The sequence below is a fragment of the Mobula hypostoma genome, chromosome 5, assembly GCF_963921235.1.
Source record: "Mobula hypostoma chromosome 5, sMobHyp1.1, whole genome shotgun sequence".
In the NCBI taxonomy this organism is placed as follows: domain Eukaryota; kingdom Metazoa; phylum Chordata; class Chondrichthyes; order Myliobatiformes; family Myliobatidae; genus Mobula; species Mobula hypostoma.
The window spans coordinates 124991058-125014238 of NC_086101.1; the positions used below are offsets into that span (position 1 = coordinate 124991058).

General features: G+C 38.4%; 1 protein-coding gene across 4 annotated transcripts in view; it reads right to left on the minus strand.

Moving 5' to 3' along the window:
• The window catches only part of LOC134346986 (tyrosine-protein kinase JAK2-like), a 280271-nt gene that overhangs the window by 20522 nt on the left and 236568 nt on the right, over positions 1-23181 (minus strand). For 3 of the 4 annotated variants that reach the window (XM_063048925.1, XM_063048926.1, XM_063048924.1), the window contains exons 8-17: positions 22207-22364; positions 19331-19442; positions 17918-18104; positions 15229-15353; positions 14136-14270; positions 10457-10544; positions 5209-5336; positions 3768-3906; positions 1764-1915; positions 228-378 (exon numbers count right to left, since the gene is read on the minus strand). In XM_063048925.1, coding sequence (XP_062904995.1) covers positions 228-378; positions 1764-1915; positions 3768-3906; positions 5209-5336; positions 10457-10544; positions 14136-14270; positions 15229-15353; positions 17918-18104; positions 19331-19442; positions 22207-22364 — 1375 coding nt within the window. The remainder of the gene's footprint in view (positions 1-227; positions 379-1763; positions 1916-3767; positions 3907-5208; positions 5337-10456; positions 10545-14135; positions 14271-15228; positions 15354-17917; positions 18105-19330; positions 19443-22206; positions 22365-23181) is intronic. The other variant, XM_063048927.1, reaches the window with a different exon arrangement.

Here is a 23181-nt window from a genome sequence, read left to right on the forward strand (position 1 = left end):
ACTGGTAAAGGAAGGACAGTAACTGCATTCTTGGCAATGATTCTCACATCTTACAGTAAAAGAAAATTAGCCATCTTTTCAGTTTAAACATTTGCACAATGTAAACATACTTTTGAAGATTCTATATCTGCCAATCAATATTCGGTAATCATTAATAAAGATGGTAGAGTGAAGTTTCTTTCAAGTTCATATTTGCTTCAGAATGAGGTGGCTGGGAAGAAACAAACCTGGGGTAAACAGGCTATTGAGGTCACGTATTATGGCACGGAATGAAGGCCTGAAGTCTGGTTCATAATTCATGCAGTGATTGATGAGATTCGCCAGTTCCAACCACTTTGGAGCAGGAAGCTGATGTTTATCTTCATAAAATTGCAATTTCTGTTAAAAGTAAAACATAAGTTAAAGACAGGTCAAAACATATTTTAAGAAAGAAACTGGGTGTGAAAATCTTGAGGAACTTCCCCTACATTTTGTTTGAATATGTGTAAAATATGAAAAAATCTTGAAAGTGCCATGTTAGGAACTAATCTAAATCACAAAGAGAAATTCAGCTTTCCACGCCAAGCACATTTTCCATTCAGAACAATACCTAATAAGCTTGCTGTTGTTTGTCTGGAAATGAATGAACTCCTTCAAAGTTAAACAAAGGCAGCCATTTGCCGTTCCCAGAATTACTGTGGCTCTTCATGGTGTCATGAAATACGAAGTACGAATCTCACTTATGAATCCAGTTTCTGTAGCAGAAAGTTTGGACCTTGACAATTTGGACACAACAACTGAGAGGAAATTCAGTAAACACTTGGGTAAACCTCTACTTGTTGTTGCAAAACCACCACACTGTGAAGAATCATCTGATAGAAGCTTCTGGAAGCTCTGGAAGTATGCAGTTTGCTTCAACTGGTGGCACCCTATGCTATGGGAAATTGTGAACTGCCTCAAAATGGTCCAGAAGTGAAAAGGCAACAGCAGCAGTCATTAGTGTTTGAGTCCACCAGATCTGGCAGGAGTCATGTCTTCCCATGTTAGGCTGCAGAGATCTGCACCATCTGATGAGACAAATGCTGTTTGCAAAAGCTAGGCTCCTTTGAGAAACCAAGAAAGCTGACCTTCTTGCTTGCGTTATACGATGTGTATTCCATGACTACAATCCTCCTTCTGTATGCATCTCCATTCTGGACATTGTGCATCTCCATTCCAGGCATCGTAGTTCCCCATCACCCTGTGCTTCTCCATTCTGGACATTGTAGCTTCCTGTCACACTGTGCATCTCCATTCTGGACGTCGTAGCTCCCTGTCACTCTGTGAATTGAAAGGACCTTCCTTTTCCAAAGTTCAACTGAACATGTCCAAAGCACCCAGTTTGGTATGTTGGTTTATTGCTGGCATTATAAACATTTTGTAAGTGGGCTGGGTAGAGGCAGGCTGCCATCCGAAATCTATAAATCAGAAAATAACAATCTCTCTTGATGCCCAACTCCTTTGTTCCAATAGCTCACTTCACTGGATATCTTTTCTTTTATAGTCTCGTTATTAATTACAAGGCAAAAAGCATGTGGTAATCTCAAATCACCTTAAAGTAACTGATCAAAAACTGAAAGTGTAACAATTTATTATCCGGTGGATAAATACAGTGTATATAGCAAGATAATGAGTCATTCCTAGCATTGAGAGTGTCAATATTAACATACAAGTTTGTCTATATTTCATAAAGTCATTGCAGATTTTAACAGTGATGGATTTTATTCCTACGCAGTCTGACTTACCCTTGTGCTGTCAAACAGACCAAGTGGTTTATCTCCTCCACTACAAATCTCCCATAAGGTGGCACCAAAGCTCCATTTGTCTGTTGCCAGGCTGAAATTCTTGGGATCCTGAATACATTCTGGTGGCACCCAAGGAATACGTTCAACTAGAACTAGATAATAGAAATGGTTATCAAATTAAGGAGTACATGCAACAAATACATCATGCAAGGTTAAAAGTTCATTGAATCTGAACCATACAGCACAGTTTCTAAGTTGCACTAACTAATACAGTATGGTTTGATAGGCAAAGGAGCAGTAACATGAATTAAGAGATTACTGATTTAACATTAATTAAAATAACAGAATTTGAAAAGAGCAAAATGTATCACAGGTAAGTGTTACTTAAGCTATTTTTTGGAATAAAGGTAATAAAATATTTCTCCATTACAGCTACCACACTTTCCACAGTTTAGCAAAGTTTTAGCAGTTTTGTTCTTTTACCTTTGAGTAACACTCACGTAAGTACAGCTTGAAGAGCTAGAGGGTAATATTTTGAATCAGAATCAGGTTTATTACCACTGGCATACGCTCAGTGGCCATATTATTAGGTACCTCCTGCAACTAATAAAGCACATTGGACACCAATGTAACCAATAATTCTCAATGGAAGCTGAGGGGTAATGTCGTAAAGGTTCATAAAATATATAGACAAGTCAGAGACTTTTTTCCAGGACAGGAGAATCTTGGCCTGAAAGACATAGATTTTAGGGGAGGATCTTAAAGGAGATCTCAGGAGTAAGTTTTGCACTAAGGATAGTAGTTATGTGGAACAAGCTGCCAGAGGAGGTGGTATAAATATGTTTAAGATGCATGTGGACTGGTACTTAGATATGAAAGCTGTGGTGATATATACAAGCCTAACGCAAGAAAATTAGAAAAGCACATGCAAGTACCATGGTCAATATGGATGAGGTGGGCCAAAACGGCCTAATTCTCTGCTGTATGATTCTACAATTCTTTGACATAGAACAGTACCGCACAAGAACAAGCATTTTATTCCACAAAACCTGTGTCAGCCATGATACCAATTTAAAAAAAAATCTGACTACCCATGGTCTCTATCATCCCACTCCATGCCTGTTCATTTGCCTGTCCCAATGCCTCAAATGCTCCCATCAATTACAAACATGGAGTTTACAGTTTTCATACAGTTTCTGATGCAAAAGAATCCAAGGACAGCAGTGGCTCTAGTCTGCTATAGATTGGAGTCACGATATCGTACAGCACAGCCACATGTCCTTTCTGCCCACCGGATCTGTACCCACCATCAGCACCCATTTTATACAAATCTCATTTTATTCTCCCTGTATTTTCATCAACTCCATCCCTTCCCCTGCCATATTCTACAACACCCTACACAAGCCGGAGTCAGTTTAATTGATTGCTAAGCAGTGTGGGCATGCTATGTTGGTGCTAGAATGTATGGTAACACTTGCAGATTGCCCCAGCACATCCTTAGGTTGTGCTGGTTGCTAATGCAAATGACGCATTTCACTGTATCTTTCAATGTACATGTGAATAAATGATTCCAAATCTGAATCAAATATCCGATATTCCACATATCCTTGAGATGTGGCTACCATGAGGAAACTCACACTGCTCATAGGGAAAATGTGCAAAGTCCACACAGGATCAGGATTCAGCCAGATTATAGGAGCTGTGCGACAGCAACTCTACAATTGTTGGGAGAGGGCAAAGAAAGATCCTTCAGGAGCATAGGTATAAATTAGAAGGCCACAACATGTTCAAAGAGTTGAGAGAAAAAAATAGATTAGAGGTTCCACTCACTGAAAATAGACTTCTTATTAATTTTTGGAGAGTAGATTGAAGAAATTGAAACACGGGTTTATATTAGAACATTTAGGCATAATCAAAACTAAGGAATGCTATAAGTTTCAATACATTGCCAAAACCTCATGAGTAAATATCCATTCAATGCAATGCTTAACAGAGTATGCATACCATCTTTTGACAGAACTGTTATCCCTACTCCAGGATCAGCTAGCTTTATGAACGGTGGATTTCCTGCTTTTCTGTCCTCTTCTCTGATCATCAGGACATTCTTCGCACAGATATTTCCATGGACAAGGTTTCTTTCTTCCTACACATGGATGAAAAGGAATCAGGATCACCATGAACTCTCACTTTAAATGATTGTACCCAAGCTTTACGATGAAGTGTGATTAAGGCTTAACCTGCTGAAGCAAGACCAAACTCTGACAAATTTTCACAAATCACACTGTTTTGTGAATTGAATTTATTTTGTACTTGTAAAGAAGAGTAAGTCAATTGTTTTACAACTTTTTTAATGGTCTTTTGTATTAATTAAACCCATGGACTTAACTGTTTACTAAAACTAGATACTGTTTTTGTTGTGGTTGTTGGGAAAAAGGCCTCCTCATCTTAATCTTAAGGAACTACATGAATAGGGAAGAATTGGAAGAACCGGAAGAACTTATAACAGGACCCTGAAGAGGAAGAGAGCGCACAGACGCATAATGTGTAGACTATTAAGAAAAAAAGAACTTCATTCTTGAGACTAAAGTGACTGACAGACATGAAACTTCTATAGTACACTTCCAGCTGTTGAGACTTGTAAATTGTGAAAGGTATAGGAAAGCTAATGGGAGATAATATGCCTTTGAAGTTGGATGGGCTTTCTGAAATCATAACTTTCTTAAGTCATTAAGAATATGTAGGGGAAGCAGAAGTTCAATGAGATCATGGCTGATCTGATCTTGTCTTCACTTCTGCTCTCTGGACTGTTCCCTGTAGCTCTCAACTTCCCTAAAGGCTGAAAATCTGTCTGTTTCGTCTTTGAATCAGCTACATTTGTTTTCTGGAGTTGACAACTCCAAAGATTTGTGACTCTGTGAAAGAAGAAATTCCTCCTCACTTCAATCTGAAAGGGTGACCTCTTTTTTGTAGATTATCTGACAAGAAGGATTTCTCACAGTATGTCAAGCCCCTTCAGACCTGTACAGTTCAGCATTCAGTACAGGTTTTAAAAGGACAGTTTAAATGAATTCCATGCATAATTAACCGAACAGGGACCATTGTGAATGAGGAATACATTGAACTACAGGATATTTTGAGTATTCTAGAGACATGACTGTGCCAGTCCCTCTCTTGCAGCTTATCGGTCAATTACTTTTTCATGCAGAGCAAACACACAATAGTTAGAACCAAAGCAATGAGGATGGATAGAATAACAAGAATGTGACTGTGTAGATGGAAGTCCGAGACTACTCTCTCAATGCACGGGACAATAAGGTAATTTAATGTAACATGGACTTTAAAAGTCTGACCAAATGGGTACTTTAGTATCAAGTTAAGACTGAATAAGGTCTTTAGTCTATGTACACATGGCACTCTCACTGTTGGCTTTACCAACTTTACTTACCAAGTAATGCACTGCCCAAGCCAACTGCTTGGCTACATCCAGCTTCCACAGGATGTTCACATGGTTTTTGTTTCTCTTCAAGTACGTATCCAATGAACCAAACTTCACGTACTCTTGAACCATGATATCTGATTTTCAAACAAAGATGAGAAAAGGTGACCATTGTAAAGCATTCTTACTGTCTTACAGAATTCAGTTGTTGTCATTTGTAACAGTTATGCCTCAGTTAATCTCCAGAGCAAAATTGGCAATGCTACTGGTCCAAAGATCTATTATTTCATCACTATTCTCTCCAGATAGAATCCTTCATCTTCCAAAATTTACTTAAAATAAAAACACGTTTGAACAATTGGGCAAGGTTTTCTCTATTAAATAAAAAATTCAGAGCTCAGTACTCAATTGCAGGGAAGGATATAATTTTACTTCCAATTCTCTATCCCTTCCCTCTAGTCTGGCCTATTGTGGCTTCCTTTAGTCATCTTACAGCACCTCACCTTCTACCTGTATATGATACAGCCATCAGGACTTGAAATTAAATTCAACAATTTCAAGTAACTTAATTTATCTGTTTTATATACAAACAGTTCTGGTATACGTTATTTATTGGTATTATTAACCCAGACATAACCTCATTCTGCATTTCTAACCTGCATTTCACAGTTTTTACATGCTCCTTTTAAATTTTATTTTCTTTAACTTCCCTCATTAACCTATCAACCAGATGACACCATTCATAGGTAATCACCATATAACCCCTAGACCCATCCTATATACAGCTTGATCATCCTCTCAGCAACCTAAAATAACTTGATTCCTTTCATACCTACTTGTAACAAATGGGCTTCAACTAAAAAAGTTAATTGATTTCTCTTTCCACAGCTGCAACCTGACATGCTGTTTCCAGCATTGTCAGATTATATTCCAGATTGCCAACATCTGCAAATTTTGATTTACATTTTATTTTTGAACCTCTCAGTTTCACAGTAAAAATACCAACCAGCCAACTACTGTATCATTTGATATAAGCATCGAATAATCTGAAAAACAAGTTTATTTTCTGAAAATAAAAGTGCATTTTCCTACAGCTTTTTAGAAAGGTATGATTAAATAACAAAAGTTTTTTTAAATTAAATGAGGGAAACCAGTGGAGTAAATTTTTGATGAGAGCATTTTCTAATAACTGAGTTCTGCTGAATTTCTCTGCATTTTGTTCCAACAAAGGCAAGCATTTTCTCTCACATCAGACCTTCCCATCACTAATCATTTTTTGCAATCAAGAGTTACATGACTCTCAGTCAGCCCTCTGATTTATCACAAGCTCAAGAAAGAAAAAAATGAGCCTTGTATCAGCTTGTGATCAGAAATGAGAACGGTATAGATCCCAAGCCTCATGGATCCCGTCATAACCTGAGCTTCATGATCTGGGGTCAGAGACAAATAATACCAAACTCATTCAATCACTACATGTTGAAACTGAATTCAGAGTCAATAAAGAGAAGCTGTGACCATTAGGAGAAACTATTGAGAACTATATATTTAAGGTGATTAGCAAGGAATATGAGATTGAGTAAGCAAAATGCTTTTCAACGTTAGGTAATCTGCTGTGCAAAATGTGGTGGAGGCAAGTTTTAAGAAGGAAGTTGAGAAACAAAATATTACAAGATGGTAGGCACTTCAATGGTGTGGACGGGATGATGACTGATGAAAAGAGGCAGCAAAGCAATACACACTAAATGCTGGAGGAACTCAGCTGGCCAGGCAGCATCTATGGAAAAGTGTACAAGTGACATTTCGGGCTAAGGCCCTTCAGCAGGACTGAAGAAAGCAGGATGAGGAGTAGATTTAAAAGGTGGGTGGAGGGGAGAGAGAAACACAAGGTAACAGATGAAACTGGGAGGGGGAGGGATGAAGTAAAAAACTGGGAAGTTGATTGGTGAAAGAGATACAGGCTGGAGAAGGGGGAATCTAATAGGAGAGACAAAAGGCCATGGAAGAAAGAAAGGGGTGGGGGAGCAGCACCAGAGGGAGGCGATGGGCAGGCAAGGAGATAAGATGAGAGAGGGAAAAGGAGATACGGATTGGTGAAGGAGAAGTAGGGGGCATCACCAGATGTTCGAGATATTGATGTTCGTGCTATCAGGTTGGAGGCTACCCATACAGAATAAAAGGTGCTGTTCCTCTAACCTGAGGGTGACCTCATTGCAGCAGTAGAGGAGGTCATGGATTGACATATCCGAATGGGAATAGGAAGTGGAATTAAAAAGACAGACCACTGGGAAATCCCACTCTTCTGGCGAATGGAGCAAAGTTTCAAGACTGGATTCTGATGAAGGGGCTCAGATCTGAAACTTTAACTGTTTCTCTGTCTACATCATGTATTAATCCTATGAAAATGCAACATGCATATGTATCATGCTGAGATGCAGGTCTGCAGATAACAGGTTGGAGGGTGTGCAGGAACCAGGCATCAGCAATTCAGGTCCTGGGGTGAGTCGAATGGGAACGTGGAACCAGAATTGTGCGGGGGAGGGGGAGTGGGGAGTGGAGGATGAGGATGAGGAGGAGAAGGAGGAGGAGGAGAAGGGGAGGAGGAGAAAGGGGAGGAGGAGGAGGAGGAGGAGGAGGAAAGCCCTTAACTCCGAGTGGAGTCATCGGGACGCTGCCATGATGGCGTTTTTTTAGAAGGCTTTCTTATTTTTACAAGGCCGAGTTGCTAGCTCCACGCTCAACCCAGTACAGATGGAAAGCGTGCAAGGGAGCCGGCTGGATTTGAACGCAGGAGTCTTCGCTCCGAAGTCCAGCGCTGATGTCACTACACCACCAGCTGGCTAAAGGTGTGTGGAAACTGGACCCCAATAAGCTGGAATGGTATGTAACAAACATTATCCGGTAAGTTAGACACTGAAATATTGGTATTTCTAAATGGTTGAATACTTAATTATTAAAGCTTAGATTAAGGCATTCCTTAAAACTCATCTTTTTCTAAGTCTAATACTTCAGTTAAAATATAGTGGATCTCAGTTAATTGGGACTCCTCGGGACCGGTATGTTTGGCCCAATTAAGTGGTGGCCTCAATTATCTGAAGTTTCATGCAAATAATTAATAAGGTATAAAAAAGGCAAACTACCATTTAAATGAGTAATAAATTATGTATTTAAATGAAGTACAGAATTAAATAGAATACTACCAATATTACTACAGTACTATAAAACTGTGTATGTGTTCGTAATGGTTCCTGATGGAGGAATTCATTGGCATTATACTCAACTGGTAAGCCACCCCGAGCTACCTGCCAGCCTAATCATCATATGGGAGCCCAAGCACGGGAGGATGAACCCTGGGCGCCCTCCCAAGACTATGGTCAACGCGCTCCTAGAAGACAGTGGCGCGGCTAATATAGATGAACTGAACACACTGATGAGGGAGAGGGAGAAGTGGAGAGTCTGTCATCGTGCCCAACGCTGGCCCCCTAGGCCTGAGTCAACGTAGTAGTAGTAGTGGTAAACCATCCATTCTTAGCCCCTTAAAGCAGCTAGGTTTAACACTTCTCCCAACAACCAACAATTTCTTCTTATCAGTCCCTGACATATTTGAACAACACAACATAGTTTTGCGATCCATTGCTTTCTCTAAACCTGATAATGTGTGTTTTTGGCAAAGGGAACCGTCTGGTATGGCACGATAAAAAAGGCCTGTTTCATCAGCATTGTAGATATTATCTGCACAAAATTTCTGAAGCAAGTCAGGGAGTTTTGTAGATTTCCATGTTTCTGCTCTTAAAGCGTCAGCACTACCTTTTTCGTGTGTGTTTTCTTAACCTTAATGTGGTGCCTACATTTCCATTGAGCCAACCAACCATATGTTAGTTTATACTCTAAGTGGCCCAACTTCTTAGCTAGCTCCTCTGACTTGTATTTTTTAACACTGGTCCACTGACTTGCACACCTTGTCCAGTTACAATGGAAAACTATTGACCGCAGCCCTCTTCAACATCTGGATCCAAAGCTTGATGCTTTCATTTTTGGGATGTTGCCTATTGTCCCTCATGTAACGCTAATTCTTCTTGCAGTTTATCTTGCTGATGTATTAAGCAGGATGTTTTGGCTCTGCAGTTATCTCTGTCAGCTATTGACAAAGGGTGTTAAGTGGATGGCTTTTAATTTGGTCCAGTAGGATAATTTTTTCAGCTAGTGCCAAATCTTTGTGGCAAGGGTCTCAAAAATAGTTTAAAGTCTAAATAAAAAAGCAAAATGATCAAAAATCACTGTTTTTTGAATTTGCATCCTTCAGACCAAATGGATAACATAACACAAGCACAAGCAACTGACACAACTGTTCACTCTAAGAATAGTGTAGTGTCTAATGGCCACACAAGTGCTGCACATGACTGAGTGTCTTCTGTGGCATAGTGTCCCAAATAAACAAAGGGAATCCTGGCTATTTTCATGACTTACTTTTGTTCTTTAAGTGTTGTCCCAAATAAGCAGCTGTCCAGATTAACCGGCTGCCCAGATTAACCGGAATCCACTGTATTTAACTTTTGAATTTATTTTGTTGGCTCAATAGTGGAAAGCATTTTCAAGAATTAATATTGCTTTGATTCGACACTTGTAGCTTTGCAATTTCAGACTCTTTGTATAAACATTCATTTGGGAACAGAGTTACCCACAGTTGTGCAAGGGTGAATCAGCTGTCATAGCACCAAACAAAAGCCTTAAAAAGTATTTACTATTATGTTTTGTAACTCCATAAACTAATTGAAAGAAAAACACGGGAGACCGGTGTTTTCATATGTACTTCTTACTTTCGATCTTACTTTTGTGAGGCAAGCGCACATGATGTGGTAGGGTGAGGGGGGAAAAGTTTAAAGGAAACATTAGGGGGGGCTTCTTCACACAGAGAGTGGTGGGAGTATGGAATGAGCTGCCAGACAAGGTGGTAAATGCGGGTTCTTTTTTAACATTTAAGAATAAATTGAACAGATACATGGATGGGAGGTGTATGGAGGGATATGGTCCATGTGCAGGTCAGTGGGACTAGGCAGAAAATGGTTCGGCACAGCCAAGAAGGGCCAAAAGGCCTGTTTCTGTGCTGTAGTTTCTATGGTTCTATAATGAGGTATGCCATTCATGTACTTTTACATATAACCCATAATGAATTACTTAAACAAAGAATGCTTAATGAAACAATACATTTACAACATCATCCAAATATTACTGAAATATTTAATACACAATATTTACTTACTTTCTTCACCATATACACAGACTCCATAGTTCAACACCAAATGCTTATAGGACAGTTGACTCATCATGCTTGCTGCCTCAAAAAAGGACTGAAAAAGAACCCAGAAACAATAAAATACTTTAGTTTATATTTTTTAAACCAAATACCAAATTTCATATTGAGATTTATTACTGAGATGTGATGTGATGCTACAAATACTCAACCCTTCCCAATCACAACTCTGATTTCTATCAGATCAGACAGATGTGACAGAGCATTTGCCACTTTGTTTGAATAATTATTATTCATTAAGCAACAACATGTCTCACTAAGCAGTGCTAATAGACAGCAGTGCCATGCCTTTTGAACATCGTTGTAAGTTTACTGGCTGGAGGGGAAATAGAAAGGGACTATTGGGATGTTCTGAAATAGTCTCGAAGCATATAAAGACTTCCCAGGTCTGTAAAGGTGTGGCAAACCAAGCTCTGAGAGATAGAAGTCTTCATGTCCAACAGTGTAAACTCATGTTATCCAATGCATGCTGTATTTTCATGGATTAAGACATTCTGCCAGTAACGGACTCATTAAATCCAGTATTGACTATCAATAATGGTCTCTCTGTGGATAATTATATGGGATATGACAGCTGAAACTTCTTATTACAGAACCCATGTATGGCAAATACTAGATGTGCAAAATAAAAACAGAAAACACTGAAAAAGTACAGCACGATCAGTTGAATATTGGTGAAAAGTCAGACTTGGAACATTGGTTTTGTTTCAGATGTTGCCTGACCAGCATTCTCATTGCAGTTTTATATTATTTCACAAGTAACCACAGAAGTATACACTTCATTCAGGAAGGATGCTGATTCTTTAGGAGGTGATGGGCAGAAGGCAAGTAACAAAAATGTTTGGTGTAATCAATCTGTGTGTATTTATTAACTAAGAATGGAATAAAACAGAGGAGGGATGTTTCTATCTCATCTGGAACACATGAAAGAGAAGGAAAGACTGATTTTCTACTTCTTGCTTTCTGTTTCATCTCCTTGAGTAAGGGATTGAGAAGGGATTTGCGTGAACTTTACAGACATAAAATGGCAACACATGGAAACTGAACTCCTCTCAGACTCAGGTTGAATTATAAAGGATGGGGAGGAGGTCTGGCCCCTACCATGTAGCATGCAAGCCCACCAGTGTGTTGACACATGCTGGTGTTCCTGAACCAGATATCCAGCTATGGGCAAATAGCCTCACAGCCTTGTGGGCAGCCTTGGGAAAGATGTAAACTATGCAAGTAAACCCAGAAAGCAAATCTGGAGTGGAGCCTCCAAGGCGGCTGGACATTATTGAACATCTTTTAGGCAGCTCCTGCAGCCAAACTGGTGCCAAACGTATTACTTCATAAGCTTTCCTTTAGACTACACTGGTGAGGCGGAGAGGGGGATCTTGATGACTGAGCATCTCTGGATCTCCGTACCTTCAGCCCAGGCTTGTGATGATGATCATCACCCATTGTCTTTCAAGACAGACATTTGCCAACCATCACAGCTATAAAATGTAAGGCAGTATAAATCTATTCATTAGAAATGGATTTTTGCTAATTTATTTTAAAGTCTAATGCCTTCAGATGTGTTGGTAAGGTCTCTCTTAGGAGGCAACATAAGCTAACTTGCAAACCTTCTACAAATATGCACAAAGACTTCCTTCACTTAGTCTGCGAGTAGACATCAGCTGCATGACAATTCCAAACAATTGCATTCTGCAGATGACATTTTTATTGCTTAGAACCTGGTGCTCTGTGTGTCATTTGATCAGCTCAGCTATACATTTTAAAATTAACTTTCAGAATGTAACTGGCAAAGTTAGTGTTGATTATTCATCCATAGATCTTCTAAAACAATGGGGATAGATCCTAACCATATGAAGATACAGAGAGAATATTAGGAATTTGATCCAGCAATAAATGCCTAGTGCAAGATGGCTTTGTCAGTGTATGCACTTTATTTCCAGCAATGTTTGCAAATACATTTAACTCTATACATTTGTTCATTGTCGGAAAGATCATGCTTGCCAAGCTTTGAGGATTCTTTAAATTGCATTTTTTCACTATTTACATCATTGAAAACACATATTGTTCACACGAGGGAGCTTCCTCATGGGATTTGAATGCTTTTTTATTGTACGGTTGCATTAAATGTGGTCTTCACTATAAGAACTAGTAAGTAAATCTTGATTTCATATCATCATTTTAGAAATACAGTGCCTTGTAAAAACATCCTGCTCCCAAACCTACATTAAAAAATATTACAACCAGGGATTTTGATCAACTTAACTGAGAATTTTTATTTGTGAATCACATGCTCCTATTTCACAGTGGAGCCTAAATATGCTACCTCCACCATACTTTACAGTAGGGATGATGTTACCTGGCTGATGTGCAGTTTTAGATCTACATCACAGCACAGAAAAAAAGCATTTCCTTGCCTGTAAGGACTTTGAAAATCATCACTTACACAATACTATAAAGATGTGGAAGAAGGTCTTATGGTTGGATGAGATTTTTGGCCTCCACATGAAATGGTATGTGTGGCAAAGGACCTTAATCTTGCCAGTGATGTGCTGAGCATCTCTGGCAAGACCTCAAGACTGCTGTCCACTGCTGCTCCTCAACTAACCTGGTACAGTTTGAGCAAATTTGCAAGGAGGAATGGGCAAATCTTGCTCCATCATGTTGTGCAAAACTAATAAGAGATTTATTCAAAAAGACTACTGACTGTAATAGCTGTGAGAGGTGGTCCAACTAAGTACTGAGTAAAGAGTAATGAGTATTTCTGAACTGGTGACATTTCAGTTTTTATATTTTTGGTTTCTCATGCTTTACAATTTTCCCTGTTGTCTGGGCTCTACTGTGAATCAGGAACACATGATTCACAAATAATTCTCAGTTAAACTGATCAAAGTCCCTGGTCGTAATACTCATTCAACAAAGTGTGGGCCTGAATACTTTACAAGGCGCTGTATATAAAAGCCATACAACAAAACCAAAATAGCATGTATCTACATTTCTCTCTCATTTTGTAAATGTGGCTTTGTTTTAAGTGCTTACTTGATAGCAAAAAGCAAAAGGCTTAGAAAGTAAAATTCTTACTCTAACACAGGTGAGTATTTACTAACTAGAAACGGTGGTTGTGGCAAGACATCACTGCTGTCATATTGGGAGTTAGAAAGTTAACAAATTAAACATCAAATCCAATCACTGAAAGAATTGTATGAAGGCAGCCCATTATCTACACTAAGTGTCTGCACTGATTTTGTTCATTTACAGTTCATCAAAGGAACACAGCTGTGTACACTGGAAGAATTCCTCCGTTGATAATTATTAGGAACAAATACACGGTGTTATAGTACTATCGTAGTATTTGTAGTGTTCAAATTTGTTCTGTATTTCATTTAAATACACAATTTGTTACTCAGGTAAATAGTAGTTTGTCTTTTTTATATCTCCTTAAATATTCAAATGACAATTCAGCTAATTGGGTCAGCCACTTAACTGAATCAAAATGTACTGGTCTTGATGTGTCCCAATTTACCAGAATCCACTATAATAGTAAACATTTTCATCTCTGTAAAAAGTATATTTTTGCATTTTCTGAAAAGAAAATTCCAAAGTTTTGAACTTATTTAATATACAAACAAACCTCTGAGTAAGTTCTGTGTGCTTTTTCTAGAACTTTTAGGAGAACTTCCGTTTTGTGTCGCTGACCATAGTCTCCCATTTCCTCCCTCACTCCTTTGAAAATTTTGGTGAATGTCCCTTGTCCGAGGCTTTCACCCTGTGAATGAAATAACACATGAAATTTCTATAGGGATGTGTGTTTCACCAATCATACCAACTTTTGCTGAATATCAATAATATTTTAAATTAGCTGTTTCTTACAAGAGCTTTTCCTCTTGCACCTCACAATTGGAGATGGCAGCAAGGCAAGCATTGAAACAAGCAGTAAACAAAACAATGAATTCTTTAATCAGGTTCTAAAAATGGAAATTGCAATTTTTGAAGTAGAATTGCATTCACAGTAATTTAATAGAGACTTAAACAGTTGTAGTGTGTCACAAGACATGACTGAAAGGAGATTAGGGCTGAGAGGACCAGCCATGATAGAATGGCGGAGCAGACTCGGTGGGCCAAATAGCCTCATTCTATTCTTCTATCTTATGGTCTTAGAAAGTCGCACAGATGGTGCAGTAAGCCCCATAGGAAGAAACATAAATTATAATTGATATATTTTTCCTAGTAATCTGTGAGCAAATGTCATTGTGTGGCTCTAACAATTTATTATTCAAAATAATATTTGTGCTAAACTCAAATTGATCAGGAGAAGGAATTGTGTCTACTAGGAATAAAATTTTGATCTGTCCATTCTATTTAGAAATAGCTCCAGTGGCAACATGTCTGATATCTGCATCTATTCCTTATGCCCACTCTGTGAGACAGAACGAAAATCTACTTCTTCAGAGTTGTCTCAGCTACAACAAACTCTCTATTAAACCTCCAATAAATATGTGCACAGAAGGACTTATTTTCTGTAATGTTGTATAGTAAAATTAGATCAGTGCACCTTTCCATCCATCCAATTAAACCAATCAGCAATAGATTAAGGATATGGATCTGTTGAAATTGTAGAATAAAATTGTGGAAGTGTTGAAGAGATTCAGTTTAACAAACACCTACATTTCACATTAGCTGCTCACAAACAACTATTCATGGGAAAATAAAACAGTATTCCTTACAAATGTCAGATCCTCTTTCTTGATTTTGTGAAATACCATCTGGGTGATGTTATGCCTTTGTAACACTGGAGATGTTGTAGGATCAGAAACACAGTTGCTTCTCATGACTAGAAGATTAGATTTATCTGTGGATGCACATAAATACTGATAAGTTAAAAACAAACCGATGAATAAACATCAATGGACACTGCAATACTATATTTCATGTTCAGTAACTAATTTTATATTTGTTATTCTTCATGCCAATTAAAAGTTTACCTGTACTCATTCAGCAAGACTGCCCAAGTAAGCATTAAAGGTTACCTATTACATATATTTAAAAACACAGTTACACAGGTGTTTGCACAAGAGGGCAATGAAGAGTTATGGGGAAAAGGCATGTAGGTGGAGCAGAGTCCAGGTCCAGATCAGCCACGATCTTATGAGTGGTGGAGGAGACTCCATGAGCCAAATGGCTGACTCCAGCTCCTATTTCTTATGTTACGTTTCTTGCTCAATATTTCCATACCACAACTGAGGAAGAAACAGTGGCTGTTTACTTGGAGACTCCCCACCAATGCTTAGAGTCATCAAGAGAAACATTCCTGGGCGATTGTCCTCTAATCACAAGTGTTTTTATTAGAACACACCTTCCACCTACAAGTATCTCTAAACTCCAGATGGTGTCAATAACATTAGGGAGATAAAGGATTGGTGCGAGGTTGAGAAACTTTAATTATTCAATAGTGTCAATAAAAGATATTCAAGTTAGCATGAATAATGAGGAATAAGAGATCTAGGGGTTAAAAAAAAACAAAGGCTTAAAATCTCTGCTGGTCAGCTGTACAGTAGCTAATATTTTGAGGGAAGTTGATATAGGTAGTTGCTTGGACGTAAGACATAACAATAATGACTTGGAATTTCTAATACAATTGAATAGACACATTTGATGGCGAAACGAAAAAAATCACACCTTTTAAGACAAAGTTGAGGTGACTTTTTTCTCTCTTAGAGGACTCTGAGTCGTTCAAATTCTATTCTAAGGCTGCAGAGTTCTTTGAATATTTTCAAGGTAAAAGTGGACAAATACTTGTTAGGCAAGGAGGTGAAAGTAACTAGGGGTAGATTGAAATGTGCACTTGAAATTACAATCAGATCCGTATGAAATTAATAGAGCAGCAAAATTAACGAACTGAGTGGCTGTCTTCTTCCCCTAATTTGTATATTTGTTGATTCCTGGGATAAACCCGAATCAGAATCAAATTAGGATTACTATCACTGGCATACAGTATATCTCCATATTTGTTGTGTTTGCAGTAGTAGTATATTGCAATAGATAACAATAAAAATGGTGGATTACAATAAGAGTATATGCATACATATACACACACACATATATTATATATATATATGAAATAAGTAGTGAGGTAGTGTTATTAAAAACGCAAACACGAGGAAATCTGCAAATGTTGGAATTTCAAGCAACACACAAAAAAGTTGCTGGTGAACGCAGCAGGCCAGGCAGCATCTCTAGGAAGCGGTACAGTCGACGTTTCGGGCCGAGACCCTTCGTCAGGACTAACTGAAAGAAGAGCTAGTAAGAGATTTGAAAGTTACTTGAATGAGGTAGAGTTCATAGGTTCAATGTCTACTCAGAAATCTGAGGGCAGAGGGGAAGAAGCTGTTTCTGAATTGTTGAATTTGTGCTTTCAAGCTCCTGTACCTCCTCCCTGATGGTAACAAGGAGAAGGAGGCACGTCCTGGGTGATGGGGGTCCTTAATGATGGATGTCATCTTTTTGAGGCATCTCTCCTTAAAGATGTCCTGGATGCTGGAAAAGCTAGTGCCCATGATGGAGCTGACAAGTTCACAAGTTTCTGCAGCTTCTTTCGATCCTGTGCAGTACCCCACCCCCCACACCAGACTGAGATGCAGCCAGTTAGAATGCTCTCCATGGTACATCTGTTGTAATTTCCAACTACACCAGACATGAAAATATGCTACATAGGAATCCATCCTGAAACCCAGGCTGAGTGTGCAGTAGGTGGGGAAGAGAATGGTGGGTTGCAGAGTTACTGGGATATTGCTTGACACATAAAGGCAGAGGAGCATAAAATCATGCATCAGAGTTGAGGAGTTGAAGATTGTGGGAAGCAGCTGATTTGAGAGCGTTTATGCAGTGCAGGGTGAAGCCTGAAGGATGAGGTAAATTATTGGCCAGGGTGTTCTGGGAGCGCTCAGTTATGATCATGCTGTTACCAGTTGTTCTTGCTGCAAATTGTGACTGATCATTCTTTTGCTGCATAAAAGAAATTCCATGTATCCTCTTGAGTGACAGCATGGGGAAACGTAACTAAATGTAACTCCTTTCATCAGGCTCAACTTAATCAACTTGAGAGTTTGCCATTTTCTACACAATTCACCTGGGTGGTAAGGAGACAGGAATGAAAAATGACATGGGCAAATTTATATTTCCATTGGAGTGTTGAGGCGGCCTTCGTCCATCCACTCAGCTGGATTTGGGGCTAATTACTTCAACTCTACCTCATTTAAATCAAGCCTTACATCTCTCTGCATAAATCAAAAGAATATTTCTATGAACCAGGACGCTTGTACAGACCCAGTCAGTAAGAAAAATAAAGATAGAATTTGCAGCCATTATTTCTTCAGTCTGAAATGACAAATCATATGTGAATAATGAACATATTACCTTTTGGTTTTGGTGGACAGCATTTGATAAACTGGAAGATAACACCATCTGATCGAACTGTCTCCTTTTTGTAGCAGTTTAGTAAATCCTTAAGACTGCTGAAGCTCTTCTTAGCACCATTGAGATTGTACTCATTATTCTCATTTTTGGTAATTAAACAATGCCTCCATTCAGTCACACTGTCCTTCTAAATGAAAAGTAGATGACAATTAAATCAAAAGATTTGACCATTCTGTAAACTGTAATCTTTAAGAATTAATCTGAAGTTTGCAGCTTTGTCAAGTTTACACTTGAAAGAAGTAGGTTTAAAAAGATACACTACTCGAGCAGCCCTCTTTTGTTCTGCTTATTTATGGAACTCCTATTGCCTTACCTTCAGTGTAGCGGCAATTCTAACCAAACCAATTGCCGCTGCCAGCAACCTCCATGGATTTATTATACTTCCATGATGTGCCCTCAGCACCGCTTGTTCCAAAAGTCAAAGATACAATATGTATCTGATCATTTATTAGTAATTAGCTAACATACAATCTTGGAGTGATGAAAGTTAAGCATACCCAAGTGTAAGTTAACCATAACTGAGTAGTCAGCAAAAGATATGACATCCGTCAGTCCTCAGCTACATACTATTGAGAACAAAGCATGAACACATAATTAAACCCTACGCTTTTACCACTTCCCTACCCAAGTGACTAGTTACCATAATAAACACACAACACAGACTGCAATGAACATAGAGAACAGATGCATGGCTCCTACATTCAATTTTAGCTTTCTAACAAGGAAATTTAGCATGGAGTTTTTTAGGATCACAAGGAGAAAACAGACAGAAGGAGGATAAGAAGTACAATGGAAGGATTGAGCAGGAAAGAACGGAGTTTTCTGGAAGTAACCATGGTGAGCAGATTATGGTCTGAACTGTGATCACACTAAACAATTTGAATTGAGCATACAGTGAAATTAAGTAATAATGTTACTTGATCTAGAGTGGGAGCAGAGAAAGACTCAAGGAAGAGGTAAGAAATCTGGAATGGTTACTCTGAAGCTTTGAAGAAGCATTAGTCACAATCCTGAAAAGAAGTAGAATTATGATTTGTCACAGGACCAGAACCCCAAATATTAAGTATGCCTAGACGAGACAATAATCTTTAGGTGATGCTAAGTGCTTAAAATAGAGTGCCCAAGTAGATAGTAAGACAGTAAGACAATGTTTGAATGTAGAAGGATGATCAGATAGACATTTAAGGGCATGAAGGAATCGTCCAAATCCCAAAGTTTAGAAGCAGAATGCAATATGAATATATAATACCACTGTACATTCACCAAGGATAAGTTTTCACCTCAATGTGTTAGGATCTGGCTGATGAACAAGTCATTTCAATTTTGGTTCTGATCTACACGTAAATGACTTACCTCCACAGCCACAGTGAGAAAGTATTTATTGAACTCTTTAGGACTACAACGAAGAATGTAAAACCCTTTCTGATTCCCAGCCTTCTTGAGTTTATTCACAGCAAAGTCCAACCTGTGGCAGAAAAAAGTGACATTCAAATTATTTTTGACAATTGTACCATGAAGATTGGCATCTCATAATGGCAGATCTCTACACTGAGGCTTAAATTTTGTGAGCTCAAGGGATCTGATGAGAAACTATTTAGTTCTGTCCCATGTAAATAGTAGTTCCTTTCACTTCAGCTGATTTGGGAAGCTATGCCAGCCAGGTAAGCACACAGAAAAACCATAGAAACCATGGAAAATCACATTTTCAGCTGTGTGTGATTAGTGGACTGTGTACTTTTTCCTGCCATATTTCTTCAGAAATTGTAGCCAGTTGTTTGCAAAGCTCCAAACTGAGCTTAGAAGTACAAAATCAGTCAGGAGCGATGGCATCTTTTGCAAATAGAGCACACAGTTCTGTGGTCAGCATCAAAACTGTTATTGAATTACAACTTCAAGGCATCCCTCAAATATTAAACAAGGCAAAATATAAAAAAAACACCGAATCATAACATGCATGCTTCAAATTGAAAAATACACTAATTAGAATGGATTAACACACAACTGAATCTCATTACATGCTGAACAATTTTAGGAAGTTGCCCAAATATAGTCCTTTTAAAGGGATCCTATTGACATATATATTATATGTAGTGGTCTACCCTGTATGGCAGCAAAACAGTGTATTTGAAGACTCTGTTCTCCTTGTAATAGAATCAGTGGTCTCTTCTCATGTTTCCTTTATGATCACAGCACCCATTCACGAGTGTCAGAGCCACAGAATGGTTTAGAATTCTTCACATTTATAATTAGCAGAGGCAAGTATGACTGGAATTGCCCAACATGCACATGAGAATTTACATTAGAAGCAACATGGCTACATCAGACTGAGAACTTTGCATTGCTGGAGAATACTAGCAATGTCTTCATGGAACTTGTTGGTACTTGTTCAATAATCCAGTGAAATTTCAGTTTTACAACATCTTGAGTTTATATTTGGTCTACTGCGAATTACTGTTTTCAGAAACTTCAGGATATTGGTCAGCATTTTAGGGGTACTTTTTATACATCTTTAACCTATTTTTATTACACAACCTGCTGCCCACAGCATTTCCCATTTCATTTCCATCCTCCCCCAGCCCCAGCCTCTGGTGGTGCAAAATATATTACTGGAAAAATCAATATTCTGATCCTTGAGTTCAAATCAGTCCAGGGCCTCTCCCTTCAGCTTCTAGCTCAATAACCAATCTTTTTTCACCATGTGTTTACATGCTGAACAATCACCTTAAAGTCCCCATATTTCACCTTGTATTGGACTTACAAAGGTCTCTGGAATATTTTACGATGTTCATGACAGTTTACAAATGGACCAGTTAGTTCACTTCACCCTTCCTGACTTAGCTTCTAGCTGGGTGAATCGAGACTTGGATGGTCTTGGAAAGGGAGGATGAAATGGAAAGAGAAGTTCTTTCTCTGTACTGAGGTCATATGCAGACTGGAAGAGGAGCTGTCAGAGGTCACAGAGATACACCTAGTAATTTGATGGTCTGGCAGATTGATAGGTGGTGAGGTATCTTGATTGTTTTGCTTTGGAGATTAGTGGATCATATGAAGGTCATGAACCTTGGGCAGGGTAGTGGTCATTCTAATGGCAGTGATAGAGATGGCAGGGCAATTATCTCAAACAAGTGCCAAGTCAGTATGTAACTTCCTGAATTAACTTCCATGTGCTTGGTTGGGAGAAACCCAAGTAAGGCCTTGCATATCATACTGAAGTAGGCAGTAAGAGGCATCTGCCCATTGAAATTTGTAGAATTGCTATTGAACTCATCTTGTACGTCAGAGACTCAATAGATTAAGGTGTCAAATGTAGAGATGACATCTGGCCACAAATGGTGAACTTCAGACATCTTATAAGGGAATACTTATTACCATAAATATTCTACTTTTGATTGACATTGAATCATATGGCGCTACATAACACAATTTCTAGCAAAAGAGTTTTCAATTAGTAAGAAATTATACATTAAGATCAACATATAATCAGACTAGGGAAAATAAATCAGTGGAAATCCTATCCTCTGAGGAAACTAAAATCAAATTGGGTGCTTGATCTCATTACAATTAATCAATTTTCACCAATATTGCAGAAAATAATGACACACAAAAACACCAAACTAAAGTGCGACCAAATAGCTTTCATTAAAGGGACAAGGTGGGAGCACAACATATATCCAACAACAGCTTTCTAAACTAACTTATCCTTCTTATTGGAAAAAAATTGCACTTATTACAGTGCTGAATATGTTTATTATGACACAGTGTCTCCAGGAATTAATTGCAATGATTATACAGGTTGAGTTATTGAAGGTTGAAAAGTAAGCCCGCTTTTGGGGTATCTACTACCAGGAACATGGTCAAAGATTTAGAACCAGATCATGAAAGTGTGAGATAATGAACATCATTCACCTCCAAAAGTCTCCAAACTGTAATTTATGCTTTATCAATAGATAGAGCCATATCTGGAACTCATTTTTGTTAACCAAAATTATTAAAGAAATAGGGAAAGGTATTTTAACATTTCACTCTTTATTATGCTTGGATATCTTCCTTTTCAGCCTTGGATTTAACATACAGAGTTAGATCAGCCATGATCTCAGTGAAAGTTGGAAAAGGCTTAGGTAGTTAAATGGCCAACTGCTTTTCTTTTAAAATAATTTTACAGGTTATATTTTACAGTTTGATTACAGCTTTAGCCTGCTCTGATTTCCAAAAGACAGTTCAGTACTCACGAGATGGGCCCATGACAATGGCTCTGAATGTTTTCCAACAAGCTTGGCGGTGCAACCTCTTTACAGAGATAATGGTGGGCATCTGCAGTTAATCTGTAGTATCCATCAATTAGTGACACAAATGAAAAGCCTTCCTTTAGGGATGGAAATTTGACCTCCTATTTCAAAAACAATGGCAGCCCAGGTAAACAAATATATAAACATGCAACATAAGATAAAACGATTTTACAGTTGCTTTTTTTTACATAGGTAATACTGTATATTATCACAAATAACAAAAGGTTAGGCAGGATTTGTGGAGATAAATTGGGTCAGTGTTATCACCTTGATGACCTTGTGTTGAAATGAAATGTTACCAACCTGAAATATAAACCCTATTTTGCGTTGTCCACAGATGCTGCATCAAATGCCTAACATTTTCATTATTTTGTATTTTTACCTCATTGTCAGTCCAGTTTAAGATTACGGTAGAGTAATTCATTGCAATTTTCACATAACTACTTTGCAGGTTCATTTAACTAAAGATGTTTACAAATAGACAAGTTAGCAAACCAATATCAGGGTGGCACAGTAGTGTAGTGGCTAGCACAACATTTTATAGTACAGGCAACCCAGGTTCAATTCTCACCACTGCCTGCAGGGAGTTGGTAAGTCCTCCATAGGACTGTATGCGTTTCCTCCAGGTGCTCCGATTTCCTCCCACAGTCCAAAGGTGTGCTGGTTGGTAGGTTAATTGGTCATTGTAAATTGTCCCATGATTAGGCTAATGTTAAATTAGGGGATTGCTGGGCAGTGTACCTTGAAGGGCTATAATAATAAAACAAAACAAGACATTTCATTACCAAGGAAGATTTCCTCTGGATTACTTATTTTGTTCAATAGGAGCTGTATCTGTATCAGGGGTCATTCCAAAGCATCTGGGACTGCTTTGTTTCTCCTCAGGTTTTTCCATTTTAAATCAGGGAATTCAGTAAA